At 46.9% G+C, this 21613-nt stretch overlaps 1 protein-coding gene across 1 annotated transcript in view; it reads right to left on the bottom strand.

Moving 5' to 3' along the window:
* Window positions 1-21613, bottom strand: part of LOC103091151 (serine/threonine-protein kinase 32B-like) — a gene marked incomplete at its 3' end in the record, with an annotated part of 219547 nt that overhangs the window by 180096 nt on the left and 17838 nt on the right. Inside the window, 1 exon segment of the mRNA XM_082931285.1 lies at window positions 15987-16138. Coding sequence (XP_082787411.1) covers window positions 15987-16105 — 119 coding nt within the window.

Here is a 21613-nt window from a genome sequence, read left to right as displayed (position 1 = left end):
GCAGGAATTCTAAACCAGCCTGACACCAAGATCTGCCATTGTGGGAATTCCCTGGCGGTCCAGTGGTTAGGACTCCGCACTTTCACTCCCGAGGGCCTGGGTTCAATCTCGCAAGCCCCACAGTCCAGCCAAGGAAGAAAAAAAGAAAAAAGAAAGAAAATTAAGATTGCCATTGTGTCTCCCACAATTTATATTTTAAGCAAATGATCAGGGAAGCAGATAAAGTTTTATAATCATAATAAGAGCTGAGTTTGAGATTTAACCATTGCTGGGCACCATGCCCTCATTTTACATAGATTTTATAAAGTTCCTACTCTGTGAAGTAGGAATACTCCATCACAGGAAGTGTTTAGGATGACACGGGATAACACATTTTAAAGAGAAACTGACATGCAAAAAGAATGCAGTGCATTTTACATATTGCTATTGTTGTCATTGTTATTTGCTGAAAAAACAACAACACCGTGTTCTACCATGAAACATAATAGTGAGATTTACTCCAGGTGGCAAGAGGCACTGTTGATAAATTTAATAATATAATTAACCAGACTTCAAGATCAAAGAAACCAAACACCTAAGCATCTTGATGATTCTTCAAAAGGCATCTGATAAAATTCAAAGTCAACTCCAAAGATAAAAAAACTCTTAGGAAAACAAGAATTAAAGGATAACATCCACAAGGTTATCCATGCACTCAAACAAGGGAACTAGTTAAGAGGCAGAACTGTTGGAAAAGTAGAGTATGCTGACTCATCGTTCAAGTATTCATTCATTTTACCAATATTTCTGGAGTGAATTCTTCGTGATCAAGTGCTGGTGACCCGGAAATGATGCATTCATTCTGGAGGAGGAAGTAAATAAACCACTAAACAAATTTAATTTAATTTCTGATGGTGACATATGCTCCGAGGAATATGATCCAGAGTACTGACAAACAGATAGAAGGGCTGCAGTCATAAGAACCTTCCCGTCACACGTGTCCCTCACTGCCTGCAGCAACTAAAGGCATGGCACAGAGTTCAGCCTGAAACCCATTGGTCCACCCACCACCTTGCCACATAGCAAAGTGAGACCAAGAGGATGACAAATGATGAGAGACGGTCAGCCCCAGACGGTGGGTGATGTACAGAGCTGGGAGCCTCCTCTCAGCTCCGCCCACAAACCCCGCCCTGCATCATCCCCACAGGCTGATGATGTGCTAAGGCCACAATCTCTGCTGGCCACAATTCTTACTTTTTTCTTCATTTGTTACCTGTCTGCCCCTGCAGGCAACTGAGCCTGTGAGTCCTAATTTGGCATGGCTCCTGGTCCCAAGGGCCTGAGGGTAAGGGTCATTTCTCAAGCCCATAGAAAGAAGCCAGCTGAGGTCCTGGCAGATTGAGTCCCTGATGCTTCTAAAGAGGTTTGAGTGGGGGTAAGGGGATTCATGTCTGCCATGGCGTCTACCATCACTGATCCAGGGCAGTGGAGCTATGTGCTTATCTGAACTTGGACTGATTCCTCACGACATTTTCATTGCCTACATTCCCCACATTAGTTCTTCCTTTTGTTTTCTCGCTTAGTAATATCTTACCTTGAATTTTAAAAAATTTGTGTGAGTGGCTTTAAGTAATTTTGGAGCAAAACAATAGGGTAGGAAAGGAATAGAAAGAAAACGAGAGGGGGAAAAAGAAAGAGTAAGAGAACCCTGCAGAGTGGTACCTGGCTCACGGCAGGTCATCAGCACCCAGTATCATTGAGGATGTGGGCCGTGTATCACAAGTGCTACCAATATGATGATCCCAGGTGCCTTTGGTGTGGCACTGAATGCCATCAGATGCAGAGCAGAGGGCTACTCACTCCAATTCCAATTGCATTTCCATCCTGATTATATCAAGGGGAAAGTCTGGGTTTAATGCCAGCCTCTCTTCAACACTATCCTACTACCTGTCAATCTCCATTTCAAGCAATGAAAAGACCTGATCTCAGGTTCACCATCTCGGCAGGCAACAGTATTTAGTTAGAATCTAATGATACTATATATGTTTCATGGTATAAATTCTTAGTGTTGCTTTCTATTTAAGAAAACAGAGGATAGTTTTTTACTCATGGGGTAATACCAAGCTTTTAAGATCAAGTTAGTCTAAATAAAAAAGTGAGCTGATATAAAAATGTTAAGTCCATAACATGCAGGTGGTTCTTAGATACGAAGACGATGTACATATCATCATGAGGGACCACTATGGGGTCTCTCCAACCTCCTTCTCCAGGAAGTCACAGAATCAATTTATCACCTGGAAAGTGGATAATCACTTTTCAAGGTCATTTCAACATTTTTTTTTTTTTTGCTGGTTGAAATGTGCCTGGGGAATGTCAGGTTGCTAGCATTAGCAGGGCATGGAGGAAGGAGAGGTAGCAGCAAAAAAGGCTGGAGTAAACATGAATCTTACAGAAATATATTTTACAAATGCCTCATTCCCCCACTTCAATGTGAGCCAACAGCCTTAGACCTATTGTAAAGAACACATTGGCGACTCAAAGATACGTGCCCTGCCAATCAAAAAGAAAACACACTTCTGTTATGAATTATGGAGAACATAATTAAAAATGAAAGAAATAAAAGGATTTTTGAGATCGCGAAGCATTTAAGTGCACTGTTCTGTTGCTGGGGCACATATGTTTGCATATTAAACTCAGCATGTTATGGGGCTAATTTATCATCCATGCAAAGCGTGTTCTCCTGTGCTAGAAGCCAGGGGTACAGACATGAAAAGGCATGGTCCCCGCCCTCAGGGACCCACTGGGAGAACAGGTAGCTCCCCATTTCTTCCCAAACATCCCTCCATTTTCTCTCCCATCCATTGAGAGCCTACTATGTCCCAAGCCATGGATTGGGTGCAAACATCCAACAAATGGATTATCAAGTGCCCACCTGTGCCATATCCTATTTTAGGTACTGGAAACACAGCACATGAGATACACAGGACCCTGGCCTCAGGGAGCTCATATTTATTCTGGGAAAAGTCTGTAAAGTAATGAGCAAACACCAGAGGCAGAAAGGAGCTGAGCTTTCTACATAAAACAGGGTGACGTGACAGAGAAAGCCCGGGAGCCGGATGAAGCCAATGGTCCAGGATGGCCTCTTGTGAATGAACGAGCCATGACCCTCTTTTGAGATTCTCGGATGGAATAATCACAGGGCAGACTCTGAGAAGGACCACACCAGAGCACTAGCCGTGTGCTGTGGGGGCCCAGAGGAGGGAGCAAGGATTTCTGCTCTGCACGGAGGTGCTGATCAGGGATGTCTCTGGAGGATAAGGGTTTCTGACTGTGGTGGCCTTTGTAGGTTTCCAGTTGAACGTGTCAACAATCCAGCAAACAATCCACAAACATATTCTAAGTCGGTAAACATCCTGAAATCTCTTCTTGCACGTGTGTCGGGAACAGTGCTCCTCCCGTCACCACCTTTTCAAGATATTTCTCCCAGTTTCACGCGTGACTGATAATGTGGCTGGAAAATGAAGACCCAGTGTCACCTGTGAAGAAGTCGCTCCTGGGAGCCGTGGGTGGGTTCTTGCAGGGCAGAGCAGAGGGCTACTGTATTCCAAGGGGTCGGTGAGGGCACCGACCCCTTGGAATACAGAAACGCAGCCAGAAGAGGGGCTCACAGAGAAGCAACACGTACACTTATGATTCCCGATGAGCATCTGCACCAGCTGGACGGCGGCCGAGGCTTCCACGGAGCGTGCGAGGCCGGGAAAGTGGTGGGAGATGCTCAGGCTTTGGAGTGAGACAGACGGCTTAAAATACTGACTCCCCAGCTTAATGGTCCGATGATGCTGGGGAAATCGCCCCAGCTTACCAGATCTGGGTCTTTTCATCTACAGATCGAGCTAATGATGCTCACTGCATGCCTTCCCCTCTCCTTGCACAGGAGGAAGGCTCATGATCCCCTGGGGGCAAGGGGCTGAGAGGCGGAAAGGAGTGAATGAAGTCTAGTCTTGCAGAGGCAAAGTCTTACAAGCAGAGAGGAGGGGTCAACACATTGTCAGGGTCACGTTCAGACAGGGCATCAGGAGTCATGGAGGTCCACAGAGCTCTCAGGGGCAGCCAGGAAGGCCCTGGGGACCAGGCTACCATGTTGCAGGAGACTGTGAGGGTGTGATGGTCCCCTGGGAGTTGTGCATGGCACAGGTATCCCTGGGGATCCAACAGCAGGAAGAGTGGCCCTCGAGGTCCCTTGTGATGGGTTTTCTAAGAAAATATCACCATTCTGGACTGAGGACCTTGCAAATCTCCACTCTGCCCTTCATGAGCAATGTGGTCTTCCACTGTCACCTACCATCGCCTCTCAAACAGTTCTCAGGGCAAAAGCACAAGTGGCCATTTATCAACGAAGCACGCATTCCATTCCTGAGAGTCAACAATAACTCTATTATATTTTCTGTGCGTCTCTACCGTCCAGACATAATTCCTGACTCCCGAGGCCCTGAGAGGCTCCTGGTTCTGTGGGAGCCGCATGCGGCTGCGGGAGCACGTTCAGGCATCCTTTCCTGTCCCCCGTGGTGTCTGTCACTGGTCTGGGCACAGCAGTTAACCTGAGTGTGTAACAGAACACTTTTCTTTAACCATGAATGTGCTGCCTCTAGTTTTACATGTTGAGATGTATTTTCATTAAGCCCGTAATTCTTTGGATTTGATCACACAGTCTGGGTCATTCTGCTCTGCTTCTCAGAGCTGGCTGTGCTTGGGCCCAGTTCTCAGCCCACAGGGCAGGCTGCAGCGGTCCAATCTCACACTCACAGAGCAGGAGAGACAATTCAGGCTACTGGCTGCCATAATGGTTAAGCAGCAAAAAGTCTTCCTTAAATGAAACCAAATGTAGAACATTACGAACAGGAATGCAGAATGAGGCAGGACAGAGGCCTGGTCCCTACACATTCAGCCCCATCAGCCTCAAGTAACCTCTAAGGAACTTCCTGGGTCCCCCAGGGCTCCAGGAAAACCAGTGGATAGAGTCTAAGGCCTTCAGGCCACGGAGGAGAAAACTGTATCCAGAGAAGGAAGGTATCAAATTTCAAGTGAGTGGATAAGATCCCAATGGCAGGTCTCAGTTTTCCCTCTGAAATTCCCACACAATTTCCAAAAACTTATCCCATCAGCTAGAAAAGTGGAGGGGGTGCCACGTTCTGGAAAGTGTAAGTTCTGGGTGAATCCCGGCTCTATCCTGTTAACTGTGGGGCCCTATACAATCAATCACTCAGCTTCTCTGAGCCTCAGTTTCCCCGTGTGTAATAACACCTGCCATGGGGACTTGCTGTGAGCATTGGGTGCCGTGAAATCCCCAAGGTGCCACTTGATCAGGGAGTCTCCCCGATGCCACAAAGGATGCCAAGCTTCCTCTTCCTTTACAATGTCAGTTTCCTGTGCACGTGCACTCCCTTCCCAGCACTTGCCAGAATCTTGAATTGTCCATGCTTTTATAAAGCTATTGGATTTTTGCCTGTCTCCTGCCCAGACTGGAAAAGGGGATGCTCCACGCAGGTGAGGCCATGTCTATTTTGTTCTGCGCATATCACCAGCACTTAGGACCATGCCCAGCACGCATAACAGGCGCTTAACAAACAGGCGCTGAATGAACGAACTCGTGAACCCAAAGGCAGTCAGTGGGCGCTGGTGCAGAGCGCTAGTCCAATGCATGGTCTGCTTATTTACAGCCCCGAACCCCTCTGAGCCTCAATTGTCTCTCTGCAAAATGGAGAGGCACAGTGGCTCTTGACGAGGCCGTGGGAACAATGAACGGGATGACTCATCTGGAACCCTCAGCACAAGCCAGGTACCCAGCAAGGGCTTAATAAAGGTTCGCTATTAGAACTGCTTCCATCATTACCTATCAGAATATAAAAGGTCACTTTCCTTCCTCAGCTTCACAGACTTACTCTGGATCAGAGGTAGCGGGTGGAAACACCATTTGTTCAGATTAGCAAAATCATTTCTATTGGGTTTAGAAGACTAAAGGGTTCGATCTTGGTTTTGGTTTCCAGGTCAGTGTGGGTCGGTGGGAGTGAAGAACCAAGGTGGCTGCCACATATGGCTCTCTGAATATCACGTGTTGGGGAGGCAGGACATTTATTCATTCAATCCTTCATTCAGAAAGTACTTACTGAGCATCTCTTTGATGCCAAGACATGTTTCTGATCGCTGGGAAGGAGCAGTGAAAATGCAGATGAGTCTGCCCTCCTGTGTGTCGCGTTTTGTGTGGTGTGTGTGTGTGTGTGTGTGTGTGTGTGTGTGTGTGTGTGTGTGTGTGTGTGTGTGTGTGTGTAGGAGACACAGAAAAATAAACAAGATGAATAAGTAAAATGTATCACGTGTTATAGGATGAAAAGTACCATAGCATATAAAGCAAGGAAGAGGGTTAGTGGGTTGGGGGGCTGCCAGCCAGGGTGGGGAGGAGCTTATGATTTTAAATTGGGTGGTCAGCGAAAGCGCTCAGATAGGAGGTAACATTTGAGAAAGATCTGCAGGAAGTGAAGGTGTGAGCCCTGCAGGTGTCTAAAGGAAATGGTCCCAAGCAGAGGAAACACTGGTGCAAAGACCAGGAGTAGGGGTGGAAGCGGCGGGGCGGGGCGGTGCCCAGCTGTTGGAAGAACACGGGGAGCTGCCATGTGACTTTCAAAAACTTGAGGAACAAGGGCGCCACAGTCTCCAATTTAATTAAGTTCACTACAGCGGGTAAATGCTTCCCAAATGTATTACGTTCTAATGCAATTTTTGTATCGCTTTGGGATATGAACTTAACATAAAATTGCTCCTCACTGAGCATCCCTAGTCTTTATCTGCAGTCCTTACATGTATAATCGTATTCACTGCCTTCCACTGGCAATTTCATGCACACAAACTGTGCATGGGATTTACAGGCTATTACCCATCCTTCAGTTTTTCTCAGAAGGAAGTAAACTAATGTACATCTCGCTAACAAATTATTTCCATAGGGCTTTCATTCACTGGTCCTCACGTGATTTGGACTTCACAAAGCATGGAAGGGAGGGAGGTATTATCCCCATTTGACAGATGAGGAAACTGAGGCTTTCCAAGAATACCATCCTAGGAAGGGGAAGGACCATTTTTTGTCCAGTATCCAACTACTGTATTTCTTCTTTTTAATTCCTCTCAAGGTATCTCTTTCATTGCTTATTCATCTTACGTTCATGAGGCTTATCCCCGGGCCTGGCTCCCAGAAGTTCGTTTAGGAAGAGCAAAAGCTTTGGTGTCAGATCTGGGTCTATCAGGGTTGTGCTGGAGCTGGCTCATACTGGCTCATGAGAACTGCTGAATTTTCAGAAATTTTATAAGCTGGTCAACATGCTGTTAGTTTGAAATCAACCATGTCTTAGTCTGTTTGTGCTGCTATAATAGAATACTATAGACTGGGTGGCTTATAAACAACAGAAATTCCTTTCTCACAATTCTGGAGGCTGGAAGTCTAAGATCAAGGTGTGGACAGATTTGGTGTCTGGTGAGCATCAGCCTTCTGGCTTATAGATGGTTGTCTTCTTGCTGTGTCCTCACATGGCAGAAGGGGAAGGAGTGAGGGAGCTCTCTGGGGCCTCTTGGAGGGGCAGTAATCCCATTCATGAAGGCCCCACCCTCATGACCTAATCATCTCCCAAAGGCCCCCACTTCCAGATACCATGCCATTGAGGGGCTAGGGCTTTAACATACAAAATTTGGGAAGACACATACATTAAGTCTATAGCAGGCCATGATGGGACTATTTACACCATGGAAATCAGCTGACTCTACAAATCAGGACTTGCTCTTTGTCTTCTTGGACAGCTGTTAAGCACTTCCTAGTACATTGTTGCCTTTAATCCCAGTGCTGCCTTTCGTCAGCTACGTAATCTTACACAAGCTATTTAACCCACCAGTCCTCTGCTTCCCCAACTGTACACTGGGGATAAGAACATCCATCTTGTAAGATGATTCTGAAGATTAACCAGGATAAAATAGGAAAAGAGCCATGTACCATAGGTGATCCATAAAGGACAGTGTTACCAATATTTTAGGCATTGATGAAGTGTGGGAAGACTTTAATGATTCCCCAAGGACCAAGGAGAGTCTTTTTTTTTTTTTTAAGATGTTGGGGGTAGGAGTTTATTAATTAATTTATTTATTTTTGCTGTGTTGCATCTTCGTTTCTGTGCACGGGCTTTCTCTAGTTGTGGCAAGCGGGGGCCACTCTTCATCGCGGTGCGCGGGCCTCTCACTATGGCTGCCTCTCTTGTTGCGGATCACAGGCTCCAGACGTGCAGGCTCAGTAGTTGTGGCTCACGGGCCCAGTTGCTCCGCGGCATGTGGGATCCTCCCAGACCAGGGCTCGAACCCGTGTCCCATGCATTAGCAGGCAGATTCTCAACCACTGCGCCACCAGGGAAGCCCAGGAGAGTCTTAATTACAGAAAAACATGTGGGAAGCATGAGGAGCAGTCAGAGAAATGGGCACAAGAAGGTGCCATGTGGGGACAGAAGGTGGGGAATCAGAGGGCCCCAAAGACCAACGGTGGGTCCAAGTGAGTCCTGGCTTTCCCTCTGACCTTGGGCAAACTCCATGCCCTTCCTGATTGATTGCTGGATCCACCCCCTTCACCCACAGGAATTGTCTGATACACCAGGGCCCAACTCCACCCTCCTCGAGCCCTGGAGTTACACAGCATGACCTCTGGCTCCTCGTGCATCCCTTTCCACGGTTCAGCGCTGACCCCCTGGACGTCAGAACGCAGCTGGGACATCTTGTAATCCACACTCACCCCCTTCAGAATAACAAACCTAAGAAATCTGCCATCTTGAAAGCAGAAACTGAAGTTACCAGTGATGTTAACAAATCTTGGAATAGAAAAGGATGAGAAAAGGACCCTGGATGTGTCAGCATCACCTCTTGTGCCCTTTTATTAAGGGAGTTACCATGCTGATGGAGACTAAAGAAGGTGATACTAGTTGGAACTGGGAAAAAAAACCCATGAGCATTTCCCATCTGTGACCTCCAGGACGTGGTGGACATTTGTAATCTCTGTATTTTTTAAGTTCCCCAGGACCCCAAAGGACAGTGACTACTTAAGATGGAAGGAAGAGAGCAGGGGAGCAGGGTCAACTGTTGGTTTAAGGTCTGTCCTCTCTCATCTGTAAGCTCTGTAAAGAAGGAGAGAGACGGTCTCGCTCATTGTTCTATCACCGATGCCAACACAGGGTTTGGCATGTTGTGGGTCCTTAACAAACACTGAATGAATTAATTCATTGAACATTGGATGCTAGGAATACAGAGGTGAATAAAGCATGGTCCCATTCCCCAAGTGGCTCACTGCTAATGGAAGAAACAGATGTACAGATAGATAAATGTGATTGAGCTGCTTTGTACTGCAACAGAGTGCAGAAGAAAGCACTGCCAGTTGAGGCCTGGGTGGCAATCCTGAGGCAGCTCGATAGAGGAAGTCGCGCCTGGCCTATAGACTTTAAGAGGCAGTAGCCATAAGGATTCTCTTCTTCTCTGGATCCTTAAAAATTAAGACAGTGCCTGGGGCCCAGTAAGAGTCCAATAAATATCTATTTAATGAATGAATACTTGTGGGGGCAGAAGTTCTCAAAGAGAACAAAGGGGAGACGGTGTTCCAGGCAGAAGGAACAGCATGTGCAAAGGCCCCGAGGGCTGATGACAGCAAGATGAATTACAGGTGCCACTAATCAGTTAGTATGGCTGGGACAAAAATGCACCAAGATGGTAGCAGGGGTGGGTGCCAGGAGGAGAGACTGACATAATGTCAGAGGCCAGGGCATAGAGAGACATTTATTCTGTGGGCTTTGGGGAGCCATCGCAGAATTCTAATCAGAGAGTGGGCTCGGATTTGCACTTTGGTAAGACTTGCCCTGTGCTATAGACTGTGCTTATGTCCCCTCCCCCAATTCATCTGTTGAAACTCTAGTCTCCAACGTGATGGAGATAGAGCTTTCCGGGGTAATTAGGTCATGAGGGTGGAACCCTCATGATGGGATTAGTGCCCTTACAAGAAGAGGCAAGAGAGAGCTCTCTCTCTCTCTCTCCCCCAGGTGAAGGCACAGCAGGAAGACAGCCATCTCTACACCGGGAAAAGGGTCTTCATCAGAACTTGACCATGCTGGCACCCTGATCTCAGACGTCTCAGCCTGCAGAACTGTGAGAAATAAATGTCCTTTAAGGCCCGCAGTCTATGGCAGTCTGTTACAGCGACCTGAGCTGACCAAGACACCCTGTGTGGGGAAAACTGGTGATGGCTGAGTGTTGAAATGCTGGTTGGGAGGTTGTAGCAATATTCAAGGCCAAAGATAATTAGTTTTATGGAAATGAAGCCGCTCAGTGACTGGTGATTATTTGTAAAGGGCTTCTATCCTTTATCAAAGGTCCCTGAGGGAACTTCTGTCTCTGTCCTCCCACCAACCTCCTTTCCTGCCTCCTTGCTTCAGACAGATCAGCTTCACCTTTAAAAACCTTACACAGTTTTACTCTAATCAAAGGTCTCAATGCTTAAGAAAAACTAGCCACTAATTTAAGTGATTCTTTCTTGCCTGAGAGTGGCTCATAGAGACCTATGTCTTGACTCAGCCTTTCGCTACTCAGAGAAGGTTCCAGAAACACTTGCTATGAGAACAGTTTAAACTGATTGCAGGTATCTGTTCTCATCCTATCCTGCTAGGTATCCGTCCTCACAGTTAATCCAGCAGCAAACAGGGCAGGGGAGGCGCTGCCTAATTATAAACAGAACATTTTAACAGTATAGTAAATATAGTCAATCTGGTAAGCAGAATTGGATTTTGAAAATACAGTCTGAAAACACAATGAACTACCTACCCACTACAATGTAATCAGGATAAAAATCTAGTACCGACATCTCAAGACTCATCTTCCAACAGTCAGCATGTCCTCATGTTCTCCGCTGGAAGAGAAGGAGAGAACTGGTCCAGCCAGCCCCAGACTAACCTGAAAGACGGGTGCTAATCATATCAACAGCAGTGGAGGTCCCTGATCCAGCGGTCGCCTCATGCCTGGGACCATGTGGATACCTGTTACATATTCCCCCATTTGGTCCTTATAGCAACTCTATCATGTGGTCATCTTTTCATTTCCATTTTCCAAATAAGGAAACTGAGACACAGTAGGGAGAATCAAACCACTCTCAAGCCCTCTGTATTAGTCTGCTCAGGTTGCCATAACAAAATACCACTGCCTGGGAGGCTGAAGCAGCGGAAGTTAGTGTATTCTCACACAGTTCTGGAGACTGGAAGTCCAAGATCAGGGTCTGGGCATGGTCGTGTTCCAGTGAGGGTTCTCTTCCTGGTTTGCAGACAGCCACCTTCTTGCTATGTCCTCACATGGCAGAGACTCGCTCTCTCTCCATCTTCTTACAAGGCCACCATCCTTTCGGATTAGGGTTCCACCCTAATGACCGCATATAACCTTAATAGCCACCTAAAGATCCTGTCTCCAGATATAGTCATGTTGGGGGTTAGTCATATTGTGGGGCGGGGAGGGGGCGGGGAGGCAACACAGTTCCAGAGTAGCCGCTTTGCCTACAAGAGGCAGAGCTGTCATTAGAACCTGGGAGATCGGACCTCAGAGCCCGAGCGTTGAAACTCTCCCCACCATCTCTCCCCTCCCCTCCTCTCTCACTCGCCACCTCTCCAGGGCTCCCTCTAGTGCACAGCCCTCTTCTCTGGGGTGTGATTTTTTCATTGCCTTTTTCCTTTGTCCCAGTTGTCTTAAGCCCCAGAGAGCAAAAGAGCTTTGCTTCAGAACAGGTGAAAACATTGCACTTGACAACTCCACCTGGATCGTCACGGGCTTGGGAGCACCCATCATTCGTTCTTTAGAGGGCAAATTGTCATGAAAACTCATCAGTGCCCGGCCTTTGCCTTTGCCTTTGCCAGTCATAGAGCATGTCAGCAAAAGAGAAGAATGACAAGGGGCGTAGTCAGGCTTTCCAAGGCTGCGATAATTCACCCTCCGTGTAATGAGATGAAAAGCTGATGTATAATTAATTTAAAGCAGTGGTGTCCTTATGAACCTGACAAGCAATCCCACACCATGCTCCCTCCTAGCAGGGTAAGGGAGGCAGCAAACAGAAGCCCAGCAGGAGGGGCTCCATGCAGGGAGGAAGGGGGTGTGGTGGGCTAAGCAGGGTAGGGTCAGGGCCTTCTCACAGCAGCCATGGTAGGAGGGTTGTGAATGTGGGCCATGATGCCAGACAGCCTGGGTTCAAGTCCCATCTCCTCCATTTATTAGCGGTGTGACTCAGTTACCCCATCTGTAAAATGGGGACAATAATAATAGGATGCTAGTAGGAAACTAAAGAGGCCGTTAGGAGGAATAATAACAGTTAAAGAAGACATTTATCGAGTACCTAATAAACGTTAGTGGTATTTCCCTACAAGAACTGGAAACCTCGGGGCACACTGGACGGTCCTGAGTTTGAATCGCAATTCCGTTGATTCAGGTAAGATCATGAACTGCTTTGAGCCCTGCTTTACTTCTTTGAGAAATGGGGCCCAAACCCCTGTCCCACAGGGCTGTTATGAAGACTCCAGCACAAGGATATAATGTCTGGGTGGCAGGTGCCAATCACGTGGTGGGCACAGTCACTACTGTTTTCTGGAAACAGCTCCCAACCTCCCTCTGCAGATTCCTAAGACTCAGGTGGGACCGACCTCCTGGCCCCTTCCCCACTGCTTTAGGTAGGGGCACATGACCAGGTCAATCACGCCTGTGACCTTCAGCCTCTGCTGTGGCTGTTCAGCTAGCAGAAGTAGGAAAACCATCGGTCAGCATGAGTCGTGGCTCTGAAACACAGCCAGCACAGGGGAAAGCAGGAGACAGAGACCGAAGTCAGCTGGAATTCTAGACTTTTTAGGTATAAAACCCAAGAAATTCCCTTTGGTGTTGAAGCAAGTTTAAGTTTCTGCCCCCTGAGCCACACAGTATGTAAAGTACTCAGTACTGCCCAATGAATTAAGGATCCTCTCCTTTTCACTTGTAGCTGGAAGGAGCATTATCTCTCTCTCTCTCTCTCTCTCTCTCTCTCTCTCATCCGTCTATTATCATACGTAGGTATACACGTGCACACACACATATATACATAACCTCTTACAGTCAACAATATTTTCACTTACAGGAAATGTACTGTCATATCTTTTCCTATCAGTTAACTCTCAAAACAGTGCTAGCAGTAAACAAGGTATTATTTTCACCATTAGCAGGTGAAAAATTGAGGCCAAAGAGTTGGAGACTCCAAAATCAAGCAGCAGGTTCTATCCTTTCTTGCTTATGATGGGAATCCAATGCCCTAAGAGGCCAGCGTGCACAGGGAGCTTTCCCACTGACCCAGCACTTACATAGAATTAAAGGGGTCTGTCATTAATCTGTTGGCATCTTGGAGACCATGAACAGAGCATCGAAAAACGATCCTAAAAAGGGAGGATGCCGACACATCCTCCCTCCTTCAACACACATCACGGTCCAGATGTACATCGCATGCCCTTACTAGGTCTAAGGAGTCTCCCCTGAAACAGTTCAAGCTCAGAGATCTTCATCTCAGCATTATTTACATTGGCAAGATAATTAGAAACAGCCTAAATAACCTATACGACAGGTTAGACGTCTTATTGAACTTCTCCACAGTGGAAGGTTATGTAGCCATTAGAAGTGATTTACAGAAAGTTTGTAGTAAGGAGATAATGCTCCTACTAGACAATTAATTTGAAAAAGCAAAATCCAACATTGTTATGCATGGTTTTATATCAGTGACATTTACAGTCATATTGATATGAGAAAAGAAGTATAAAAAGAATTACACACCGAAATGTAATCTGGTGGTGGTAGGATTCTGGATAATTGTTGCCTTCTTATGTATGTCATTTTCTGTATTTTGCAATGAACCTATGTTGCTTTTCTGATTAGAAATGATGCAGCCACAGTGGAAAATAGTACGGAGATTCCTCAAAAAATTAAGAATATAAGTAACATATGAGCCAGCTGTCCCAATTCTGGATATTTATCCAAAGAATACAAAAACATCAATTTGAAAAGATATTTGCACTCCCATGTTCCTTGCAGTGCTATGTATAATAGCGAAGATATGGTAAACACCTAAGTGCCCATCAACGGACAAATGGATAAAGAAGATGTGGTATATATATACAACTGATCACTACTCTGCCATAAAAATATAGATGAAATCTTGCCACTTGAAACAACATGGATAGAATTTGACAGTTATTATGCTAAGCTAAATATGTCAGATGGAGAAAGACAAATATTGTATGATTTTACTCATATGTGGAATATAAAAAGCAAACAAACAAAAAATAAAGGAACAAACCAGATCAATCAAAAACAAACACGTACATACATACTGAGAATAGAGGAGTGGTTACCGGAAGGAAAGGGATGGGCTGGGGGAAGGGGAGTGAAATGGGTAAAGGGAATCAATTGTATGGTGATGAATGGAAGCTTAATTTTGGGTGATGAGCACACTGTAGGGTATACGGAAGTAGAAATATAATGTTGTACACATGAAATTTACATAATGTTATAAACCAAATGTTACCGCAATAAAAAATAAATTTTAAAAATGTCCTCATACAGCAATCAAAACATGACGAGGTTTATTTCCCCCAAATAACTGAAGTGTTTGGGTGGCTGGAGACATGACAAGTGCACACTTGTTACCCAGATTCTAGGGTACGACACACAGCAGGGCTTTTGCCCACAGAAATGCCCAAGTCTGAGGCATCTGCCGGGCAGATGTGGATTTTCTCAAACAGGACAACTGATGTCCCTCCTTGTCCTATCACCCAATGTTCAGAGTGCTTCTATATATGAAGGGCAAGAGAAATAACTGGTGATGTTAGGGATTCAGGCTAGGTTAGACTTTCCCATCAGAAAGGATGCTCTTAAGATCAAAAATCTGTCAGCTGAGATGCAGAATGAAACTGTCAGATTTTGTTTCCTAGAATAGCCTGTCCTCTCCCCTTCAACAAAATCCAGCTCAGGAAACATTGATTAAGTGCCCCTAACATGTCTGAGGCTGTATTAGACTCCCAGAAACAAAGAACCAGGAAACAGCCTTTGTTCTCAAGGAGCAGGTGATTTCTTAGTAAGGACAGATAAATAAAAAATAATTTGGGTTCAAGGTGATGCAGGCTATGTTGGGTCAAGCACAGGTCAAGGTGGAGACATAAGGAGTGTTCACCCAGCCTGTGGGGCAGCGAAGGCTCCTCGCCTACGTACCTCTCGAAAGCTGAACCAAAGGAATGCACGGCATTTGGTCAGAGGAAGCTGGGGAGACAGGAAGGTGGAAGTTTGAGGAAGAGGAGACTTCACACGCAAAGAAACAGAGGCAGGGAAACAACCAGCAAAGGGGCAAATCTAGGACACAACTTAAAGCAGAGATGATAGCCAGGGGTGGGAGGGAGAGAAAGTTCCAGAACATGGCTCCTAGTGGACCTCGTCGGCCAGATTCAAAACTTGGAATTCAGCATGTCCACACCGGGCAGCCACCCTAAGTGGAGTAAAACATCAGCTCCTCATGTTCATGGCAAGTCCTGCTTGCCATGAACACTGTGCGTGTAGTTTTCTAAAAAGTTAAATTCCCCTTAGAAGACTCCATTTGGCATCCTCTTATAACATTCTACATGTGTTCTCAAACATACAAAAACCTTCTCTTCTAAACCGATTTCAATTCTGATTCACCAGGTAAGAGGACCGAATGAAAATTCAGCCTATGTTTAATGATCTCATCAGAAAATGTACTCTACTGAATAGTCATCAGAGCGCGTACCCAACGAAATATTCATAAGAATATTTGAACCCAGAAAATTTCATTTCTTTCTCTCTACAGTACAGAAGCTTCCTTCTAGCAGAGCCGGATTTGCATTTGGCTCCATGATGAGGATCTCACCAGAGCCCTGGATGGAATCACTCACCACAGATTGACCAAGAAAGGATGCTCCAGCCCCTGCATGATCTGGAGCTCCCGGAAGACGTTCCGAACTTCGTCCCTCTCGATGCACTTCTGCTTGTTCATATACTTCATTGCGTACATTTTCTTAGTGTCTCGCTTCTGCACGATGCAGACCTGAGTGACAGCCAAAAGGGAGAACATTCAGGCCAACGTTTCAAAGGAACAAAAAGGCGGCCCCTCATGGCATCCCTACTCCTGGGTTCAAGTCCTGGTTCTGAAATCTTGCTAGTGGAGCAGCACTGGCTACGCCACAACCTCTCCAATATTTGCAAAATGGAAGAGCTGGACCAGATTCACCTGTTGACCAGGTATTTACACTAAGTAAGTGCTGAAAAAGCAGCTGCAGAAACAGGAGGGGGAAGAGGCAGCCCTGCACTCAAGGAGCTCATAGCCTGGGAGGAAAACAGACAGATGCACCAATATCTACGACGCTGAGATACACGTATCCGTGCCTCCCGTGGCCCCCGCCCTCCCCACTTCCGCTCACACCTCCATCGCCAGCCCCACTTCTCTTTGCCCGACGATTCTGTCTGCCAGCAGAGCCCGCGCTGCTGTAACAGACTGGCGATGCCGAAGAGTTAAGGTCCACAGAAGCAACACTCGGCAGATGCAGGCAGCTGGGGCATCTACACCCCAGACCCCTTGTCCATCCCACGGCTCCTGGAGTTTGAGAGTTTGCCCACAGGGCTAACTGGCTTGACGGCACACCCTTACCAGCAGCATCCTGCCCTTCCTTCCCTGACTCACTTCCCAGCTCACTACCTGTGCCTGCTTCCTCTCCAGGGCCCTTGAGGAGACCCAAACTAAGGCACATGGGCCCTGGGGGAACAAAGAAGTGGTGACAGCAACGGTGGCAGCTCCTGTACTGAGCGCTCTACTTTGGGAGACTGAGCAAACTGTCTGTCTCCTTGATTATGTCACGTAATCCACACAAGAACCTTGCGAATAAAGGCTCCATCTTCCCTTGAGCACGAGGAAGCTGCAGCCCCGTGTGCACTAGTTAACTTGCCCGGAGTTCAACAAGTCCCTCGGTGTCAGGACAGTGATTCAAACCCACAACAGTCTGATTTTTGAGAGATGCCCTTACTCACAAGGGGCAGCGCTGGGAGGGGGGACATGCTGTCAGAGAAGGCTCTCTCGAGGCACTAATGCCAGAGGGTGGGCATGAAAGGATGGAAAGACGGCAAAGGCAAAATAAGAGGCTTTTAGGGGAAAGGAAAGATATAAAGGAGGACATAGAGCCTTAGGACACCCGGCAAGGAGTATGGTGTGGCTGGAAAAAAGCAGCAGGGTGAACAGGTACTGTATTCCCAGCATCCTGATGGGGAATTGTATTCATTTCCTCGGGCTGCCATAACAAAGTACCACTAACTGGGGGCTCAAAATAACAGAAATTTACCGTCTCACAGTTCTGAGCCAGAAGCTCCAAATTAAGGTGTTGCCAGGGCCACGTCCCCTCTGCAGGCTCTCGGGGAGGGTCCTTCTTTGCCTCTTCTAATTTCTGGGGGTTGTTATCAATCCTTGATGCCCCTTGCTAGCAGCTACATCACATGAATTTGGGGGCGGATACTATTCAACCCAGTACAGTAACTAGTTTTATTCCCCTCACTTGACAGATAAAGGAAGAGAAGCACAGAAAGGTTTTAGACCTTCCTCACACCTCAGGGCTCAAACCCAGGCTCTCTGCCTTCCCAGGACGCACCAATGATGCATCCTCCCTGGGAACAGGTCTGTGATAGAGAACGTGAGGGATGTGGTTACGGGCCTGGGAATTCGGGGTTTCCTCTGGGCGTCCCAAGTTGGTCTTCTATTGGAAATTGGACCCCTTTTGCTCCGACGTGCTATGAATCTGAGGGAGATACACGACGGTGGGGAAAAGCCTGAATTCCAATTCCCACTCTGGTTCTTGTTGCCTTTCTGAGCTTCTGTCTCAGCATCTGTCTGAACAGAGTTATCAAAGCCCACCCTGCCCCACTGGGGTGAAACTAAATGAGACCAAGGAAGTGGGAGTGCCCGGCTGTGTCTGGAGGATGATAAATGTCATCCGAATCTCAATGTCTTAAGAAGCACATTTCATGAAATCTCCAAAAGAATGCTTTTCCAGGCAGTACGATTAGTGGCATGAGGTTGAAGGCCCAAGAACTTTACCAGTGAACTTGAAAATATAAAACCACAGAAGGCAGGGGTGTGCTGGACAAAAGCCCCTTGGGGCCCTGGTTCGCAGGCATCTGAAGAGAGACTTCCAGAGCCCTGAGACCCATGTCCGCAGGCAGACACGCAGGGGGCAGATCATTCCACTAATTAGGGTTTCTCATCTCTCTCACTCCTCATTTGCCTTCTCAGAAGAGATGTGGAGTAGACATGGTCTCTGCCAGGGCTGGGAGCCCTGAAATCCAGTTGGCTGCATCATCTCGAAAAGCTGAGGCTGTGATTCCACGGAGTCTGGGCAATGCCCCCATCAGAGGAAGACCCCTCCCAGCCCCGGCTCTTGTTGGTATGACTGACGATGGGCAAAGGTGCTGAGAGAGGGCTCTCACCTCCCGGGGCAGGGTAGGGGGGTGGGCGGGAAGGAGAAAGGTGACACTCATAGCAGCTCGGAGACAGCTCAGGAACTACAAGAGACTCTTCAAAATGGGATTAGAATTCTGGCTTTCAAAGCGGAGCTCAGGATTTGAATAGGGTTTGGAGGTCTGACTTTGGGTACCAGATAAGGAAGAGAGGTTGGTACAGGACGTTGCCTGGAGCTTGAAGGCTTGGATTTACAAGTCAAAGAAGAGGTTGAGGCCTGGGGTCTTGGCCAGCTCCATGCTGATGAAAAGCTGTGGCTGGCAATCTGTACATCTTCTTTGGAGAAATGTCTGTTTAGGTCTTCTGCCCATTTCTGGATTGGGCTGTTTGTTTTTTTGATATTGAGCTGCTCGAGCTGCTTGTATATTTTGGAGATTAATCCTTTATCAGTTGCTTTGTTTGCAAATATTTTCTCCCATTCTGAGGGTTGTCTTTTCATCTCATTTACGGTTTCCATTCCTGTGCAAAAGCTTTTAAGCTTCATTAGGTCCCATTTGTTTATTTTTGTTTTTATTTCCACTTCTCTAGGAGGTGGGTCAAAAAGGATCTTGTTGTGATTTACGTCATAGAGTGTTTTGCCTATGTTTTCCTCTAAGAGTTAAAGGATGCTCAACATCATTAATCATTAGAGAAATGCAAATCAAAATCACAATGAGGTATTACCTCAGAATGGCCATCATTAAAAAGTCTACAAACAAGAAATGCTGGAGAGGGTGTGGAGAAAAGGCAACCCTCTTGCACTGTTGGTGGGAATGTAAATTGATACAGCCACTATGGAGAACAGTATGGAGGTTCCTTAAAAAACTAAAAATAGAACTACCATATGACCCAGCGATCCCACTACTGGGCATATACCCTGAGAAAACCATAATTCAAAAAGACACATGTACCACAATGTTCACTGCAACACTATTTACAATAGCAAGGACATGGAAGCAACCTAAGTGTCCATCGACAGATGAGTGGATACTGCCGGACCTGCCGGTCCTCCCAGCTCTGAAGCCCAAGGCGACCCCATGACGGAGGGAATCTGCTAAAACTAAAGCAGCATCTCAGCCTCCTGGGCTCAGGACAGGTGTTCTAGCGGGAACGTCAGCCCTCCTCACCAACAGGCAGCTCTGCCCACATCCTGGGAACCTTCAAAACAGAAGAGGAGGGTCCCAAGTGGCCCCAGGGCTCCTGAGCAGGTCAGCACATAGCGCTTTCCACTAGAAATCACAGTTAATGAGTCAAGGGATGAGCAATTTGGCCAAAGCCACCCAAGCTGCTGACAGGCAAGCACCCAGTTAACACTCCTCATTAGTCTCATTCAATTAGGACACCTGATGTTATCATTATTAATTACAATTTGTTGGGACAGATAAATAAATGCTAGCGAGCATGGATTTCAGGCGATTTGCCGTGAGAATGGCACGTGTCAAGCACGCTGTGCATCAGGAATTTGGGAATTGACCCCAATTCAGCAGAGAAGGGGTAGGGATGTGTGTTGAGAACCTCCATCACGCCAGCACCTGGTGGTCCTCAGCCAGATCTGACCTTCGAAGCACCGATGGTCTTGGTTCTGTGGCACCCCCAGAGGTCTGCGAGGGTCCTGGGATGTTATACTTTGTAAAAACTCCCTGGGGGGAGTCTGATAAGCAGGCTAGTTGAGAATCACTTTGCTGGATTCTTCAGGAAAGTCCTTGCCTGGCTGCATCTTCAGTGACCTTGATGGTCAGGACTGTAACCCTCACTTTTCAGCTCAGGCAAGCCAAGCTCTGGGGGGGACAGGTCACCCCAGAATCAGAGAAGCCAGAGCTGTGCTGGTAACCCAGAACTGTGCGGGTGCAAAGGCTGGCTCTGCCCTTCCATGGACCAGCCTGGATGCCCTTTCTCACCTGACTCAGTTGACCTTCTCTGCTGCCCACCCCACCCTCAGCTTGAGTACACTTAGCAGATGCTGTTGATTGATGCACAGCTATAGTGCGACATTAACGGACACTGCTTATGCTTACGGGAGCAAGATTCTGGGAAACAACCAATTTGGGAAAAAGCAAAAAAAAAAAAAAATTAAGATTAAATAAGGTCACTAAAAAAGAGTGATCATGCTAGGTACTGCTGTTCAAATATCCTTATCTGACAAGAAGACTGTCTTTGGCAGACAGTGATTGTTAACTACCCAAATGCATCCTCGCTCTTCTTCCTTTTGAATAGGACAATTTTCTTCAAGGAGGCAGTATGATCCATTAAATACTCATTTGCAGCCAGAAGTAGCCATAGTTCTTGCCAATGAAATATTAGTCTGCTCCTGGCTTCTAAGAAAAGTCTTGCTTTTTGAATGAAAGGGAATAGCTACAGATGGTTCCACTTTTCTCCCCTTGGCCACTATTCTTCTACTTTCTACCTTGAGCACATATGTAATGTCTGGAGCTGCAGCAGCCCCTTGTGACCATGAAGCTATGAAGGTCTCAGAGTTACTGAACCTGTTATCATAGCGCCACCTACCTTCAGACTTCTTGTTATGTGAGAAAATAAACCCTCTTTGTTTAAGCCACTATAAGGCAGATTTTCTGTTTCTCACTCCTGAGAACATCTCCATCTGATACACAAACTATACGATGATGTTTCATGGCACAGAAAGTCCATGTGGGCTGTGACCAATGGTGGCCTCACTAGAGTGATCAAAAGTTAGCTTCAAGAAAAATACTCATTTGGATGAATATTCACTCAATAAACGTGTGAAATGCCTGTCATGGTCCTGGCATTATGCTAGCCATGAAGATATGACACTGCTCTAGGAACTCAAGGTTCAGTGGGATAAACAAACAATACTCAAGAGTGAAAGACAGGGCTTCCCTGGTGGCGCAGTGGTTGAGAGTCCGCCTGCCGATGCGGGGGACACGGGTTCGTGGCCCGGTCCGGAAAGATCCCACGTGCCGCGGAGCGGCTGGGCCCGTGAGCCGTGGCCGCTGAGCCTGCGCGTCCGGAGCCTGTGCTCCGCAACGGGAGAGGCCACAGCAGCGAGAGGTCCGGGTACCGCAA

The sequence above is a fragment of the Lipotes vexillifer genome, unplaced genomic scaffold (assembly GCF_000442215.2).
Source record: "Lipotes vexillifer unplaced genomic scaffold, Lipotes_vexillifer_v1.1 scaffold1046, whole genome shotgun sequence".
Lineage (NCBI taxonomy): Eukaryota > Metazoa > Chordata > Mammalia > Artiodactyla > Lipotidae > Lipotes > Lipotes vexillifer.
This window is presented reverse-complemented; position numbering and strand designations above follow the sequence as displayed.